Raw genomic sequence first — 18,721 nt, 5'->3', positions numbered from 1 at the left:
AGACCTCCCCTCAGTGCAGACACCCCGCTCAGTGCAGGACCCCCCAGCAGTGCAGACCCCCCTTAGTACAGACCCCCTCAGTAGTGCAGACCCTCAGTAGTGCAGACCCCCCTCAGTAGTGCAGACCCCCCTCAGTGCAGACCCCCTCAGTAGTGCAGACTCCCCCTCAGTGCAGACCCCCCTCATTAGTGCAGTCCCCAACCCTCAGTGCAGACCCCCCTCAGGGCAGACCCCCCTCAGTGCAGACCCCCCTCATTAGTGCAGACCCCCGCCCTCAGTGCAGACCCCCCTCAGTAGTGCAGACCCCCCTCAGTAGTGCAGACCCCCCAGTGCAGACCCCCCTCAGTAGTGCAGACCCCCCTCAGTGCAGACCCCCCCTCAGTAGTGCAAACCCCCCCTCAATAGTGCAGACCCCCACCCTCAGTGCAGATCCCCCTCAGTAGTGCAGACCCCCCTCAGGGCAGACCCTCCCTCAGTGCAGACCCCCCTCAGTAGTGCAGACCCCCCTCAGTGCAGACCCCCCTCATTAGTGCAGACCCCCACCCTCAGTGCAGACCCCCTCAGTAGTGCAGACCCCCCCTCAGGGCAGACCCCCCTCAGTGCAGGACCCCCCCAGCAGTGCAGACCCCCCCTCAGTACAGACCCCCTCAGTAGTGCAGACCCCCCTCAGTGCAGACCCCCCTCATTAGTGCAGACCCCCCTCAGTAGTACAGACCCCCCCAGCAGTATAGACGCCCCCTCCTTCTTACATACCTCAGAACAGCGCTGACAGTCTAGTCTCCAGATAAACACAGCGGTGTGTGTCCCTCGAGGCTCGAGCGCAGGCTCCTCCTCCTCCTCTGTGGATGCAAACAGAGAGGAGTGGAGGCGGCTTCAGTCTGCGCCGCGAGGCACAGCGAGCGGTGTTAGTGGTGCGACTGCCGCTACCCAAGGGTGTCACCCGGTGAGAGCAGGTTCTCTATTTTTCGGTCGTAAAAAGTTCAGATCAGAAATTCCGATCATCTGTACAAATTCCGACGCACAAAATTCCTACGCATGCTCGGAAACAATTCATTGCATGCTCGGAAGCATTGAACTTCATTTTCTCGGCTCGTCATAGTGTTGTATGTTCTCGTTCTTGATGGTCGAAAGTTCAGAGAACTTTTGTGTGACCGTGTGTATGCAAACCAAGCTTGAGCGGAATTCCGTCAGAAAAACCACCCAAGTTTTTTCCGACGGAAAATCCACCCGTGTGTACGGGGCATTAGACATGCTATCTGCCAATAGAACTTAACCAAAAAGTGCATTCTATGCATCCAAAAATATAGAAAATATACCAAATCAAATCATTATTATTCAACCAAAAAAATTATGTCAAAGCAATAACTCCAAGGCCAATAAAATATAACACATTATCTCCATGATTCCGCAACATGTCTGGTTGACGAACAGCCGATCAGAAACGAACTGAAAAGCACGAAATGAAAAACGCAAAAAGAAAAGCGCGAATCAACACTCACCAAACTTCTTCTAACACGAAATGAGCAGAAGAGCCCAAAGGGTGGCGCTAAAGAGCTGAAAAATAAAGTAGTGCGTCACTACATTCGTACTTGTTGGCAAACAATTGTGTGGCCGTGTGTATGCAAGACAGGTTTGGGCCAACGCCCTTCGGACAAAATTCCATGGTTTTGTTGGCCAACAATCTGATCGTGTGTACGAGGCTTTATTTGTAACAGACAACACAAACCTTTTAATTCAAATTTTCTTTTTTATACATCCCTGATATGATGTAACAGAGAAAAAAAGTCTCTCCGGGAAAGAACGGGTTAGAAATAAATTGCAGCTTTTGCCTACGAAAGCCCTATTTAGATTTACAACATATTTGACCTATTCGGGTATATGTATGCTAAATTAAAACTTGTTAGGTTGCCGAATGCGAGACATCAGAACCCCGAGGCATGAAACACGGCTAATTTCCCCACACAGTTCTGTTTGTTTTGGAATGTAGATGCTAGATGTGCTCCGCAAACACAGGAAGAGTAAACAACAAGCACCGTACAAAATACGCATTCACTCATTCATATCCAGTTTTCACTCATTTATATCTGGTCCAACAGCAAAATATGCAGCTGCAGAAAATACATATTAAAGTGGAGGTAAACTCTTTTTTTGCACTTGTACTTACAGGTAAGCCTATATAATAAGGCTTACCTGTAGGTACTGTGAATACCTTCTAAATTTGCACTGTTTAGGAGATATTCACCCTGCATGTAGCCGGTGATGTCACTGGCACATGCTCTCTGAAGGGATGGCACACCCGTAATGTCCCTTCAGAGCCCCGTGCTGTGGTCCGTGACCCCTGTGCACATGCGCGGGAGTAACATCGTTGCACATCCAATCAGACAGCCAGAGCACGCAAACCTGGAAGACCAGATGAAGATGGAAGCCCTCTCAGCGGTGACAGCGTGCCACTAGAGGGCTTTGTTCTAAGTATTTCATAATGTGCTAGTATGCAATACATACAAGCACATTATGCCTTTACTTTGCAGAGTTGAAAAAATAAATAAAATTGGTGCAATTTACTACCGCTTTAACGAGACCAAGCGGTTGATTTATGAAAGGGAAATAGGGCTGTTCACTTCACAAGGGATGTTGCACTTTGCAAGGGAATTTCCTCCAGCGCTTAGAGAATGAGATGCAGCTGTGCTGATTTTCATCAATTTATGTGCAGCTAAAAATGCATTTTTTTTTAAATATTTCCCTGCATGTAATTGTGTATTCTTTGCAAAGTGAAATTTCACCACATTCACCAATCTCTGGGGAAAAGTCCCTTGCGAATTGCAACTTTCCTTGCAACGTGAACAGTCTATTTGTCTTTAGTAAATCAACCCCACTGTCACTTTGCTTTGGATGACATAGGGGTTAACTTACTACATGCAAACAGCAGAGCTTCAAGGGATTGTAAACCTTCGATGTTTTTCACCTCAATGCATTCTATGCATTGAGGTGAAAAACCTCCAGCCCCAGCCCCAGCCCCCGTTTTATTTACCTATACCCCCTCTATCATGGCCCGGGGATGAGCATACCAGCAAAAGCTGGTGTCTTGGGTCCTAATTGGATGGATTGATAGCAGCGCAGCCATTGGCTCCCACTGCTGTCAATCCAATCCAATGACCCAGGCGTCGGGGGGCAGGTCGAGTCATACATTCGGCTTCTATGGATGCGCGACCTCAAGGTAACCTCCCGGGAGAGTGCTTCTCCTAGGGGGTTATCTAATGCAGGGGGGAACCGTGACAGCCGCCAAGGGACCCCAGAAGAGGATGGAAGGCCACTCTGTGCAAAACGAACTGCACAGTGGAGGTAAGTATGATATGTTTGTTATTATTTTTTTTTTTTTAAACGTAGCTTTCCTGTCACTTTCACCTCTTTCACTAAGCTCTGGGGGAAAGTTCCTTTGCAAAGTAATTTTGCTCTGGAAGGGCAAGGTGACATGGAGGTTGATTAATCATCAGCACCATCTATTGGCAAAAATTCTGTATTTTTTTCTGATTGCGGCATTTCAGGTAAAATGCTGCCTTATTGCTACTAAATGGCGCTGACGATCCTAGGAAATAAGCATTGCAGTCAAGATTCCTCGTGCCTGTGTAAACGGTTGACACATTAATACCGCAAGTTTTTTTTTATACATGGATCCCCATGTGTTTAAATGTACAATACCCACATCTTTGGTAAAAAAAAATATTTTTCTCATAGCGTGAGAATTGGGACATTAATTGTATCAAATAAATAAAGCCATTCTGTTATTAAATTATTGAACCACCTTTATTTTATTGAACAAAATCATTAAAATAATTAAAAAATAACTCTGCTGCATTGTGCAAAGAGATCAGTCACTTTGATATTACATATTGTCAACATTCAGCAATCAGCATTGTATAAAAGTCATAAAGATTTCCACCATTACATACTTTTGTAGCTCTATGTCCTGCCATTATATCTTCCTCTGAAGAAGTTGACTTTGCTTCAATGAAATGTGTCAGAAAATTTGCATTCAAACCATAGTAATCACTTACAAAATGGGTAATGTTGGAAGACTATAAGACTCATAGACAATGCAGATTGTCGATTGTTGACAATATGTAATATCAGAAGGACTGATCTCTTTGCATAATGCAACTGAGTTTTTTTTTTTGCAATGCCTTTTTAAATAAAATATAACAAAATAGATTTATGATAACTGATTGGATTCTTTCGTACAAGTTAGATATCATTAAAGCAACATTAAACTGTGGTTTTAAAAAAAATCTATTCAAGCATGTAACATTTATCGTTTTCAACTTCCTTCAAATCTCCAAATTCCCTTTTTAACTGCTGAGATCTGAGTTCCTGTTAGACCAGTCTTTCTCAACCAAGGTTCTTTTGAACCCTAAGGTTCCCCCAGATGTTGCTTGAGAAATGAGCAATTTCGGCTTCTCAGATTAGTAAACACTGACACCAATGATCTTTCAGCTATCTGTACAGGAAACATTCTTCCCATTGACCACCAATGTGAGGAATGTTCTTTCCACTGGCCACCAATGTACAAAGCATCTTTTCCACTAACCACCGATATAAGAAGCATTCTTCTCACTGACCAGTAGAGTTATAGGACTCTTTCCAATTTACACCAATTTAAATGAAGCCTTCCCCCATTCTCATCATTCCCACCAATCTCAGATAAGTAAACATGGACACCAATAATCTTTGAGCTATCTGTACAGGAAGCATAGGACTTTATGCCACAACCCCCCCCCCCCCCCACACACACACACACACACACACACACACACACACACACACATACAAACAGCAAGCTTACTAATAAAAAGGAAAACACTTTACACAGGAAATTGCCACGAAAAGGCAGCGGTAAATTTATTGGCTTGCCAGAATAACACAAATTTATTTCAAGCAGCTTTAAATTCAAATCAAATAATACAATACAGATTCCACTTCTTTGCCCAGTTATCAGAACTCGAGCATGAATATATATATAAACAACTCCTCCCTGGATGCAGGGTGGCAGAAACCACATAAAGTACCACGACGGGTGGGTGGGAGACACCTCCTTTTGCTTGAAGGTCCAAAGAGGACCAGGACTGGATCCAGCTGCCTTAAATACCTTTGGGTCAGCATCCCATAATAATCCCAGGTGTTCCCATTGGCTTTTATAGCCCACCTGGGATACCACTGAAATTCTTAAAGGACCATGCACTTACTGCAAATTAATAGAGTGGAATAGCAGCCACATTCCCATGGAGGTGCGCCCAAAGAGTTGTGCCCCCTTAACGTTCTTTGCAATGTCCCCCAATATTAAGAACGTTCTTTCCACTGGCCACCAATGTACGGAGCATCCTCTCCACTAACTACCAAAATAAGGAACATTCTTCCCACTGACCACCAGAATAAAGGACTCTTTCCAATTGCCACCGATTTAAAGGAAGCCTTCTCCTATTGACTACCAATCTCTGATAAGTAACCATGGACACCAATGATCTTTGAGCTATCTGTACAGGAAGCATTCTTTGCATTGACCACCAATATAAAGAACATTCTTTCCAGTGGTCACCAATGTACTGAGCATGCTTTCCATTAACCAGCAATGTAAGGAGCATTCTTCCCACTGACCACAAGAGTAAAGGGCTCTTTCCAATTATGACAGATCCATCCATTGACTCCCAATTTAAGGGAGACTCTTGCCATTGACCATTTATGTAAGAGAAGATTTCACTTATTGCTGATGCAAGGGGGTACAACTCAACTGACTTAATGTTCACATCCAACGTGCCAATCAGTTGTCGATACAGTAGTTATTAGCTGGGGTTCCCTGAGACCTTAAAATTATTTAAAGGATTCCTCCATATGAAAAAGGTTAAGAAAGGCTGTGTTAGAAAGTGGCTACGTTCGTTCTCCATGGCCTTCTATATGTAGGAATGTAGCCACCCTCTTTTGCTCATTCCTGAGTTAGACTTGGACTATGTGGGGCAGTGTGGAGGGGGGGAGAGGTTCAGGAGCTCACAGAGGATGTTACAAGGAGGCAGGAATACACCATAAGAAAAAATTTAATACCAATCAGATTACAAGGCCATTAGGCACTGGATGTGGATGGATTATATTTTAAAAAGAAAGATGTAAATGAAGTGAGCGGTAAGGAGGCCTGTTTTAACCCTAAAAAATGGCTGACCCACTGGGTCACAACCGCATGCATTGCTCACAGTTGCAGCACAGTTGTGTTCATTTGAATAAGTCATGTTCAGTGGTGGTACCAGCTGGTGAATGAGGCATGCCTTTTACTTTTTGCCACGACACGTGTACAGCCCTGAAAGGCTGCATGCCTTTTTTTTTAGGTGGGTAGTTGGGGGGCAGTAAAACTGAAGCTCAACTGTCTGCTTTTATTACCCCCTGGGCTCACGTCTGAATAAGCCCTAACTGCCATTTTTGCTGGACAGCTTGGTCTGTTAAAAGAGGTTGAAAAATAACAGATTTACTGCCTGGATCATCAGATCAAAAGAAAGGCAAAAAAAGCCTAAAAATAAGAAAAAGAATGCAGCTATCACATCTAAGAATTGGTAAGCTGCAAAAACCTTACACAGCAAAACAGAAAAAAAAGTCAGTGCTTGTCTTTTAGGTTCTTTTTACTTTTTTCTTTGTTTGCACCATAGTTTTAATCTCCCAATATGGCCCAAGCTCCTTTAAAGTATAGTCTCTTTAACAAGCACTCCATCCCATAGGTTTATCGGTCACACCAGGTAAAATAATGTATTGATCTCAGGCTATTTAGGTTCCAAAACATCTATTGCCCTGACGGTAACATCAGGCTAGTGAGAGAAAAAGGCAGCTGAAATGGAAAAGGCAGTGTACTGTAAAAGATTATGGGGCCTATTCATCAAAGTCCCGAGAGCATGATAGTAAATTTGCATGTTGATGATCATTCTGTCCACGGGATGATGGCGTTCAAGGAGGTGCGCTGTGAATAATTGCCTCCGCTGAGCTGTGCAGATGCTTATTCGGAGGGCTGCATAAAAACATCTTAACTCCAGATACTATAGGAGTGACACGGTCTCGTCTACCAACTGTCCGTCTTTCAGATCTAAATCCCTCCGTCACTCTTGTTAGGTCTGTTGTACAATGCTCTGTAGATGAGCATTGAGTGTTATCTCACTCTTAAAGTGACTATCCATATAAATAAAATGAAGAAAAATGTTAATACTTAACTGTACTGCTGCCTCCACCACCCAACTCTGCTGTGTTAAACTGTAAACTGTTAAACTGTAAAATCTGATTGTGCACTCTCTGTACAATCTCCTTTAGCTTTAACAAAACTTTATACTATGAGTAGACATGTGCACTGCTGAAAAATGTATTAGTTTTCATTTTAATTCTTTTTTTTATTTTTTTTCGGGTTATTCGTTATGATCGAAATTTGTTATTTCCAATAAATTCAGAAAAATTACTAATTCATTATTATGTTCCATTCGTTCAGATGCGGTATTCGTAAATTTGGAAATTCGGAAATTCGAAAATCCGAAAATTCTAAAAAATCCAAAGTAATAAAAAACTAACTATTAAATTATAAGTATTGGAATTTAAAATTTGGCTGATTGTGAACGTAACAAATACAAATTTATTAGAAATAAATTATCCAAAATAACGAATGCCACATCTAAATGAATGGAACCTAACAAATTAATAATAAATAATATATAAATAAATAATATTAATAATAAAAAGTTTTTACTATTATTATTTATTATTATTACTTAGTTACGTTCCATTCGTTTAGATGCAGCATTCATTATTTCGGATAATTCCTAAATTCGGAAATGAGAAAATCCAAAAATTTGAAAAAATCCAAAGTAATAAATAACTATTAAATTATAGGTATTGGAATTTAAAATTTGGCTGATTATGAAAGTAACAAATACAAATTTATTTGAAATAACAAATGCCACATCTAAACGAATGTAATGTAATGAATTGATATTAAATAATAATATTAATAATAATAAAAAGTTTTTATTATTATTATTATTTATTATTATTATTTAGTTATGTTCTATTCGTTAAGATGCAGCATTCCTTATTTTGGATAATTCATAACTTTGGATAAATTCATATTCGTTACGTTAGCTAACAGCCAAATTTGAAAGGAAATTCCAATACCTATGATTTATTAGTTAGTAATAGTTATTATTGTTAGTTAGCTATTATTTCTGATTTTCCGGTTTTCGAATTTTCAGATTTTTTTTTCTTATTTTCGGATTTTCGTTCTTTTGAATTTTCGGATTTTTATTCTTATTATCTGATTTTAGAATTTACGAATTTTCGAATTTATTAATATTCAGGAAAAATACTAATTTATTTATGTTCCATTCATTCAGATGCGGTTTTCGTAAATACGTAAATTTGGAAATTCGGAAATTAGAAAATCCAAAAATTCTAAAAAATCCAAAGTAATAAATAACTAACTATTAAGTTATAGGTATTGGAATTTAAAATTTGGCTGATAATGAACGTAACAAATACAAATTTATTCAAAATAACAAATTATCCGAAATAACGAATGCCGCATCTAAATGAATGGAACGTAACAAATTAATAATAATAAATAATATTAATAATAATAAAAAGTTTTTATTATTAATATTTATTATAATTCATTAGTTACGTTCCATTCGTTTAGATGCAGCATTCGTTATTTTGGATAATTCGTAACTTCGGATAAATTCGTATTCGTTACGTTCACTAACAGCCAAATTTGAAAGGGAATTCCAATACCTATAATTTATTAGTTAGTTAATAGTTATTGTTAGTTAGTTATTTTTTCTGATATTCAAATTTTCGGGTTTTCAAAGTTTCTGATTTTTGTTCCTATTTTCGGATTTTCGTTCTTTTGAATTTTCGGATTTTTATTCTTGATTTCGGATTTTCGAATTTTCGGAAAAATTTGTTAAACGGGTTTTCGTTGATTGGAATATTTCAGAATTAACAAATTTGTTGAATTTCCTCGAAAAACTAATTTGGATCTAAATTAATTGCACATGTCTAACTATGAGCCCAAACCTAAACAATGCAATTAGTAGCCAAATGACATAGCTGATTGTAGATCATACAATCAGAATACTTAGAGGGTTGATTTACTAAAACTGGAGGATGCAAAATCTGGTGTAGTTGTGCATAGAAACCAATCAGCTTCCATTTTTTTTTTCTTTTGTCAAAGCCTAATTAAACAAGCTGAAGTTAGAAGCTGATTGGTTTCTATGCAGAGCTGCACCACACTTTCCACTCTCCAGTTTTGGTAAAATAACCCCATAGTTTGTGGGCAGCCTTGAAGTGGAACTCCACCCAAAAAGGGGGGGGATAGCGGGTACCTGGTTTTGATGGTTCGGCAAACTCCTCCTTCCCCCACAGCCAGCCCATTCACAGAGCGCAGACCCGCTGTGAAGCCACAAGGCCTTACTGCCGGTTCCCTATGGAGATGGAGGCGACAGCACCCGATAGCTGAATAAAAAACTAGTTCGGATGATTCCTGGACAGGTAAGTGCCCTAATATTAAAAGTCAGCAGCTACACTATTTGTAGCTAATGACTTTTAATTTTTGCGGAAGGAGCCTGGGGCACCTCTTTAAAGAGATAAGCTTGCTGGAACTTGTTTAGCATCTGGCACACTCGAATGCACTGTACCATTCTTTCTTAATAGCACCCCAAATGTGCCAAAAAAAATTTTGTTGCGTGACAAAATACCCGAAAAATGTGCAAAAAGTGCTACTCCAAAAAAGAGCCATAATCAAGTGGATAGGCTGCCCTACACTGTGACACCAAAAACAAATGTGCAAGAAATGCCCAACCTGCTACTCTGGCTGTGACCCATACTGTATACAAAGAATTTAGAGTACTACTCAAAGCACTACAAAACTTCTCTCTGCAGTCCAAAGCACAGGTTGGGTGCCGACGCTCATATCAAGCTCATCCAGGTTAGCAGAAACAGATTGGAAGACAGAAGGTGGAAACTCCACACACCAGAACCCAGCCACTATAAAGATAGGTATAGATACAGCAAAACCAGATAAAATTCCCAGCTCAACTCACCAACCAGTCTGCTTACCAATCGAATTAACCTAGAAGAAGGTAGAGAACGAAACGCCACCTGAGTGTAGTATTACAAACAGCTTTAATGACACAGTATAAGGTCACACTTACAGGAAACAGGAAATAAAAGGCTCATCTGTGTGCTAATGGTCCATGGTGGGGTCCGGATCCATTTTCGCTGCAGAGATATAGGGCTGCAAACCGTTGTAGCTCAGCCTAGAGCATATCCTGTGGCCGTCAGGAAGAGGCTGGGGCCGGCATGGAATGCACGTGACGTCACGGGTCACGCAATCACTTCTGGGAGCACTTCCGAGGGGAGGACTTCCACACAAGAGAGTTGAGGCTGGATAGGCTACGCGCTCAGAGCTACTGCTCCTTCAATTGGCCAGTTGAAGGAGTAGTAGCTCTGAGCGCGTAGCCTATCCAGCCTGTTCTCTCTTGTGTGGAAGTCCTGCTCCCGGAAGGGATCGCGTGACCCGTGACGTCATGTGCATTCCACGCCGGCCCCAGCCTCTTCCTGACGGCCACAGGATATGCTCTAGGCTGAGCTACAATGGTTTGCAGCCCTACATCTCTGCAGCAAAAATGGATCTGGATCTGAGGACCCCACCATGGACTATTAACACACAGATGAGCCTTTTATTTCCTGTTTCCTCTAAGTGTGACCTTATACTGGGTCATTAAAGCTGTTTGTAATACTACACTCAGGTGGCCCTTCCTTCTCTACCTTCTTCTTACCTACTACAGAGCCAGCTCTCTGAAGACAGCAGCCGCCTTTTATCAGCCACGATATTTGTGTAACCCCTGAACTGCCGATATACTTTTATGGACTAATTGCCTACCCAGTTAATGTTCCAACTATTGTGTGCACTCATGTATTTGCGCTTACAGTTACCATTACCTTTTCCAATCTAATTAACCTGTCTAACAGTCTGTGTTAAAAACAGGGGTTTATTTAGCACACATTTGCAAATGCATGTGTAAGCTGCAGGGCCCCTTCGCGCTGCCTTGTATTACCTGCAGTCCTAACCCTTATAAATTTATGAGAGTCTCCAACAGTGGGAGCACTTGTATTTTAATGGATATATAGAGGGCAGATAGGCCTGGAGGATTGCCCAGTCCTCCTTAAAGGCACAGGGGCACAATGGACACCCAATGCATAGCAAAATGGCAGCAAAGGTGTGCAGTGTGTCCCCTCACAAATATGAAACATGCAGCTTACGCATGCATTTACTTTTTTTGTTTTTTAACGCATACCGTTAGGTTAATTCGGTTGGTAAGTAGATGTGCTTCTTGCTGTGAAGGCCAATTATAGATGGGGCATGGGCCATTTGTTTCTTAAAGATACAGCTTCAGCCTGAACTCCTCCTGGCTATGCTCCTCTGACATGTTTTGCCCTGCCTACATGGGCTTTATGATTAAGCTCCGTAGGTGGGGGTGAAACATATCAGAGGAGCATAGGCAGGAGGAGTTCAGGCTGAAGTGGTATCTTTACCTCTCTAAATAGTGGCTGGGTTCTGATGCCAATCTGACTTTTTAAATTTAATGCCAGTCCTAAAATATGGTTGAAGTTGACCTTTAAAGATTTTGTTTTGAATTGTATAGGGGAGATAGACTATACCCCTTTAAGCCCCTTCCTTTGTTCGTGTCCCTTATTTTGTGAGAATAAAGGTTTGAACCATTATTGACAGTGAGTAATTCATAAAGTACTGAACCCGGAGACAACCTGGCAATCCAGAGATCAAAAAGGCATTCCTTTAACTATATATTTTGTTTACGTTCTAATTGATTGAGACGCACAGCACTACTTGAGAAAATGTCACAAATAACAGTTTGCTATTTAATTACAAATCTATTTTTTAGTTTATCATGCCGTTTTTTTTATTATTCATTTTGATAATATTTATTTTATTGCATAGATGAAGGCTGAAAATGCTGTTTCAGTTTTAAAATAATTGGGCTCATTCATCACAAAAAGTAACCTTTGTAGGGGGACAAGATTAACTGGCATTGGGCAGCAGTAAACCATGCATGAAACAGGGACACCCAGGAATATTCCAAGTAGGTTTGTCAATGCAAGAGGGCTTTGAACAACAAATGCATAGCAAAAAAACAAAACAAAAGGAAACATCTGCTTGTCTGAGCTACTAACTAAGCTCAGCTCCATTCCTAATTAACTGGGTGTGCCTTCATGACTTCCACAAACAAATAGGCAGCTCTGGTACTATATTAGTGTTCTTCCAGCAGTCAGCCTTTTCATACAACAGCAGGACTTAGGAATGGAGACTTTATTCTTCTCAAAGCTCTTCAAAGCCTTGAAGCTCCAAAACCCATGGCAGTACTTCTTAAGATATAAAACAACAACAACGTTTGTTTCCTGTAAAGCAGACACAAACCCTGAACCTCCTCACCATATGTAGGATAGAAACCTAACTGGGCTTCCAAAATCTATCATTTTCCAACAGTGGCTAAAAGCACCCCCTAACCTCCCACAGTGCTTCCAGACTCCCTGAGAGCCCTTAGAGCCCACAGTGTCCCCCAGCACCCTGCAGTCCCATCTTGCTTGCTGCAAAGCCTCAAGCCCCCTCAGAGTGCCCCCAACCTTCAACAGTGTTTCCTGGCCTCCTCAGAGCCCTACAGTCTCACACAGTGCCCCCAGGTCCCTCCAAAGACATCATCCCTTGCAGGGCCACCAAGTTTGCTGCAGAGTCCCCTAACTACCTCCAGAACCCCCATCTCCTCACAGTGAACTCCAGCTTCCTCCAGAGCCTTCCAACATTTCAATACATATTTCAATACATATTTTATATTCCTGTACTTTTATTGTGTGAGTAAACTTTTTTTACTATTGGGGCATGGAAGGTTTTGGAAGAATTTACCTAGCCCTGGTCTCAGTAAGATTCAGAATATTGAGAACCACTGGCCTAAGTGACAGGTATACACTGTCCACAATCCTGCCGGCTAGTGCCTCAAGAAATCAATTTTAAGGTAGCCATACATGGCTTGATTTTCCCTCGTTCAGCTTGGCTTAAATGTGTAAAGATCAATCAACTTTCCATCCACGTTAACAGTGTGGATGAATGAATCTCTACTGTTGGCTACAATATTCCGACAGCCCGAGCACCCAAACAGGCTGGCCGATAATTTTTCACTCTGCTCAGTTGATTTTTAAAACGTATTTCAGTGTTAGCGCTGCCTACTCAAATTTTGGGCATTGGTGACCCTAGCATGTCTATGGCCACCTTTAGTTTCGTGTAATGGCTAAATCTTCCTGTTAGCAAAATGTTATTGCATTTTAGGTTGGCATTTTAGGTTGGCTGTTGGCTACAATATTCCGACAGGCCCAATACCAAAACAGGTTGGCCGATAATTTTTCATCTCGCTCAGTTGATTTTTAAAACACGTTGTCCAGGTTAGTGGTGCTTGCTCAAATTTTGGCCATTGGTTATGGCCACCTTTAGTTTCCTGTAATGGCTGGATTTTCTGTTAGCAAACAGTTAGCTTGCAGATGTTATCGCATTTTAGGTTAAAGAAAATATAAATGCAAATCTGATTGCTTGCTATGTACATGGTCATTATACTTTACTTGATCAGGTTTTAAACCAACCTTTATACAATTATAACACAACTTAGATCTTGCTTATAGTAGGTCAACTTTCTCATTCAGTGTCGATAATGAGAGTGGTCTACTAGCTTGTGTGCTTTAACCACCCTTGTTATTATTTAAAATGTATTGCTATCAGGTTAATGATTGCCATTTGTTGTCTTTCTCCATCAGACTGAGTCCCTATGAGTGGTACAACCCACACCCATGCCTTCGTGAGCGCCACCACATCCTTGAGAACCAATACACACTGGGGAACAGCCTGTGGTTCCCTGTAGGAGGGTTTATGCAGCAGGGGTCAGAGGTCATGCCTAGAGCACTGTCGACAAGATGCGTCAGTGGGGTCTGGTAAGTTTCATCCTTGGTGAAATGAGGAAACCCATGGACTTAGTGCAACTGGATGGGCAAGATTTAAGCCAAACCTTTTTTCGCTTTAAATAAAATAGGAGATGGTTAAAAACCTTTCAAGTTTTGGGGATATTTTATTTCATTCCTGTTCTGGAGATGCAACAGGATGTAAGAAGAAATCTCTTAAACGTGAGGGGAATGCTCAGACAGCTTTCACTGGAACAAGTGTTCCTATTAAAATACAGTTCAAGAAGGAATTAAGGTGCTGCAACCAGATAAGAAACTCTCAGGTTAAGGCTTAAACCTCACGGTGCCAGACCAGCAGTCTCCATCTGCTTGTGTATAGACATCCAAATCACGACATGTCATAACAAGGTGAGTATAAAAGCTTCCTCTTAATTAATTCCAAGGCGTAAAATGTTCCATACAGCATTCAACCCTAAAGCTCATAGCTATGAGTAAGGTCACTTTTTGAGAGAGACATGTTAGCCTTGGCTGCTCTATGGGACATTTTACTTCTTGGAATTCATAAAGAAGAAGCTTTTATACTCACCTTGTTGCCAACATGTCGTGATTTGGGTTCCTGTTGGAAGATTTCCCCTCATCTCCTGTTCTGGTGAAAACTGTAAAATGTCGGAAATTATATCACTTTTTATTTTGGTCAACTTTAGGACAAATAAAGACTATAAATCTCCTCAGTGGGGACACACGCAGCAAAAAACATGACAGGTGTTCCAATACTTCCCTTCTCTATCCAAAACAAAAAAAAACTAAAAAAAAACAATTTGGCTATAAAAACAATTAAAATATTCCATATTTGCTGAGAAAATAAAACATCTACTACAGAGGATATAAAAAGTATACACACCCCTGTTAAAATGTCAGGTTTCTGTGATTTAAAAAAAAATGAGACAAAGATAGTTTCAGAATTTTTTCCACCTTTAATGTGACCTATAAACTCAATTGAACAACAAACTGAAATCTTTTAGGTGGAGGGAAGTAAAATAAAAAACTAAAATAATATGGTTGCATAAGTGTGCACACCCCTTACACTAATACTTTGTTGAAGCACCTTTTGATTTTATTATAGTACTCGGTCTTTTTGTGTCTATCAGCATGGCACATCTTGACTTGGCAATATTTGCCCACTCTTCTTTGAAAAAACATTCCAAATTGTCAAATTGTGAGGGCATCTCCTGTGCACAGCCCTCTTCAGATCACCCCACAGATTTTCAATGGGATTCAGGTCTGGGCTCTGGCTGGGCCATTCCAAAACTTTAATCTCCTTCTGGTGAAGCCATTCCTTTGTTGATATGGATGTATGCTTTGGGTTGTTCTAATGCTGAAAGGTGAAGTTCCTCTTCATGTTCAGCTTTTTAGCAGAAAGGTTTTGAAGGTTTGGGGCCAATCTTGACTGGTATTTGGAACTTGTCATAATTTCCTTTACCTTGAATAAGGCCCCTGTTCCAGCTGAAAAAAAAAACAGCCCCAAAGCATGATGCTGCCACCACCATGCTTCACTGTGGGTATGGTGTTCTTTTGGTGATGTACTGTGTTGTTTTTGCACCAAACATATCTTTTGGAATTATAGCCAAAAAAGTTCAACCTTGGTTTCATCAGACCATAACACATTTTCCCACATGCTTTTGGGAGACTTCAGATATGTTTTTGCAAAATTTAGCTGGGCTTGGATTTTTTTCTTCCATCTTGCCACTCTACCCCACAGCCCAGACATATGAAGAATACGGGAGATTGTTGTCACATGTACCACACAGCCAGTACTTGCCAGATATTCCCGCAGCTCCTTTAATGTTTCTGTAGGCCTCTTGGCAGCCTCCCTGACCAGTTTTCTTCTCGTCTTTTCATCAATTTCGGAGGGCTGTCCAGTTCTTAGTAATGTCACTGATGTACCATATTTTCTCTACTTGATGATGACTGTCTTCACTGTGATCCATGGTGTATCTAATGCCTTGGAAATTGTTTTGTACTCTTCTCCTGACTGATACCTTTTAACAATGAGATCCCTCTGATGCTTTGGAAGGTCTCTGCGGACCATGGCTTTTGCTGTAGGATGCGACTAAGAAAAAGTCAGGAAGGACCTACTAGAACAGCTGAACTTTATTTTGGGGTTAATCAGAGGCACACTAAATGATGGCGGGTGTGTACTGACTCCTATTTAACATGAGTTTAAATGTGATTGCTTAATTCTGAACACAGTTACATTCCCAGTTATAAGAGGGTGTGCATACTTATGCAACCACATTATTTTATTTTTTTATTTTTACTTCCCCTCCATAAAAGATTTCAGTTTGTTTTTCAATTGAGTTGTACAGTTTATAGGTCACATTAAGGCTGGGTTCACACTGCTGCAGTGCGAATTTACCGCGATTTTACCGCGAATTTACCGCGATTTTACCGCGAATTTACCGCGATTTTACCGCGAATTTCAGGAGTTGGATATAGCTGCGATTGATAGTCTAGCCAATGGAATCATAATGTAAAAAAAAAAAGGGTCTTAACTTCCTGTGTACTTCCTGGTTTTTGTGGAGAGTAGTGTGGTGGAATTCGCACATATGTGAACCAATCAATGCGATTCAAGAACGATTTACATTGATGTCTATGGAGACTAAATTCGCAACGCAACGCAGTAAACTCGCACAGGGCCTTTTTTTCACGCAGGTTATATTCGCAACGCGTCGATGTGAACGGCACTAATGTTAATCTATGTAATTTAAATGACTTGCGAATTTGAGCGATCGCAACGGCTCAAATTCGCAATAGAATTCGCAGCAGTGTGAACCCAGCCTAAAGGTGGGAAAAGTTCTGAAATGGTTTACCTTTGTCTCATTTTTTTACAGCACAGAAACCTGACATTTTAACAGGGGTGTGTAGACTTTTTATAGCCACTGTACATATACTGCAAGGATTTATCTGCTCCTGTGCTGGGAATATTAGAATTGTCTTTGGGGTTTGGATTTTGAAAATAACACAACATGTCCCAGCATCCTTCAGTTCTCTTGGGCTGTCTGGGTCAAGCCTGATGCAGACTGAAAGATAATGCCATATATTAATTATATTATTCTAATTATATATCAGTCCCTGTAGTATTAGTACTGGTAGAATGGAAGTTAATGAGCTTGCAGGCTAGCTATCGAGGAATGTAAGGTATAACTGTCTATGGTGGTCTATTCAAACTATTAATAGTACATCCTTACAATGATGTTTTTCAAATGGCAATTATCTGAAGCAGGCACTAGGGGAGGGCAAATGAGGCATTTGCCTGGGGCTCTAAATATTCTGGGACTCCTTAGCCTGGGCAAGAAGTGGAGATGGTTTTTTACACATGATAAAAATTGCAGATTAAGTGATCTCAGGTCATTCTTTTCTCTTTTTTTTCTTTTGGAAGACCTAATTTATCTAATTTAAGGTTATTCTTAACATAAACAGCCACATGGCTATAAAGGAGATTTGTCTTTTATATACAGTCTCACTAAAGTTTCTGTGCCTCGCTTTCTCCAAAACCAGCCCTTCTACGGAATAGTGTAGGCCAGTGATCTCCAAGCTGTGGCCCGGTGGCCATGATGTGGCACTTTGTTTGCTTTTATCCACCCCTTGGGGCATTATCCCCCCCACTGTCAGCAACAGTTTCTGCTACTGACACAGACAATGGGACACTATTCTTCCCACTGACACCAATGATGGGGCACTATTTCTCCCACTGATACCAATGATGGGGCACTATTTCTCCCACTGATACCAATGATGGGGCACTATTCCTCCCACTGACACAGACAACAGGGCACTATTCCTCCCACTGACATTAACAATGGGGCACTATTCCTCCCACTGACGCCAATGATGGGGCACTATTCCTACCACTGACGCCAATAATGGGGCGCTATTTCTCCCACTGATGCCAACCATAACCATTTCTGCCACTGACACCAGCCATGGGGCACTATTCTTCCCACTGACACCAGGACATTTTCTACTCCGGCTGGCCACAGTCTGGCCCCCTTAAAGTTTGAAGGTGATGGTGTTGGTATATATGGTATTGATTGACTTACTTCTCTCTAGGTGGGCCTTCACACTTATCATCATCTCCTCCTACACTGCCAACCTTGCTGCCTTCCTGACCGTACAAAGAATGGAGGTCCCTATCGAATCAGCTGATGACCTTGCTGATCAAACTAATATAGAGTATGGAACCATTCATGGTGGGTCCACCATGACCTTCTTCCAGGTTTGTACATCCGTATTCTTACTTATAAACATGACACATTTTGACTTATATTAAACCCTCCAAGTTAAATTAAATGGCATTAGCTAACGTATATTTCTTTGGGTTGGAATTAGTTGGGTTCTTGACTATATATCTTTTGGACTCTTGTGTTCCCCCAGAACTCCCGATATCAAACCTACCAGCGCATGTGGAACTACATGAACTCAAAGCAGCCCAGTGTATTTGTGAAGAGCACGGAGGAGGGAATAGCGCGTGTCCTGAACTCTCGTTATGCTTTTCTATTGGAGTCCACAATGAATGAGTACCACCGCAGACTCAACTGCAATCTCACTCAGATTGGGGGATTGCTCGATACAAAGGGCTATGGCATCGGCATGCCACTAGGTAAGGCAAGATTCTGCCTATTCACTTTCTTATAAT

The 18,721-nt window shown here is 41.1% G+C and overlaps 1 protein-coding gene across 2 annotated transcripts in view; it reads left to right on the top strand.

Moving 5' to 3' along the window:
* GRIK5 (glutamate ionotropic receptor kainate type subunit 5) overlaps positions 1 to 18,721 on the top strand; it is a 591,069-nt gene that overhangs the window by 499,643 nt on the left and 72,705 nt on the right. For both annotated transcript variants that reach the window (XM_073602012.1, XM_073602011.1), the window contains exons 15-17: positions 13,885 to 14,058; positions 18,136 to 18,301; positions 18,460 to 18,685. In XM_073602012.1, the coding sequence (XP_073458113.1) occupies positions 13,885 to 14,058; positions 18,136 to 18,301; positions 18,460 to 18,685 (566 nt within the window). The remainder of the gene's footprint in view (positions 1 to 13,884; positions 14,059 to 18,135; positions 18,302 to 18,459; positions 18,686 to 18,721) is intronic.

This window comes from Aquarana catesbeiana, linkage group LG10, assembly GCF_042186555.1.
Source record: "Aquarana catesbeiana isolate 2022-GZ linkage group LG10, ASM4218655v1, whole genome shotgun sequence".
NCBI classification, from domain to species: Eukaryota; Metazoa; Chordata; class Amphibia; order Anura; family Ranidae; genus Aquarana; species Aquarana catesbeiana.
This window is presented reverse-complemented; position numbering and strand designations above follow the sequence as displayed.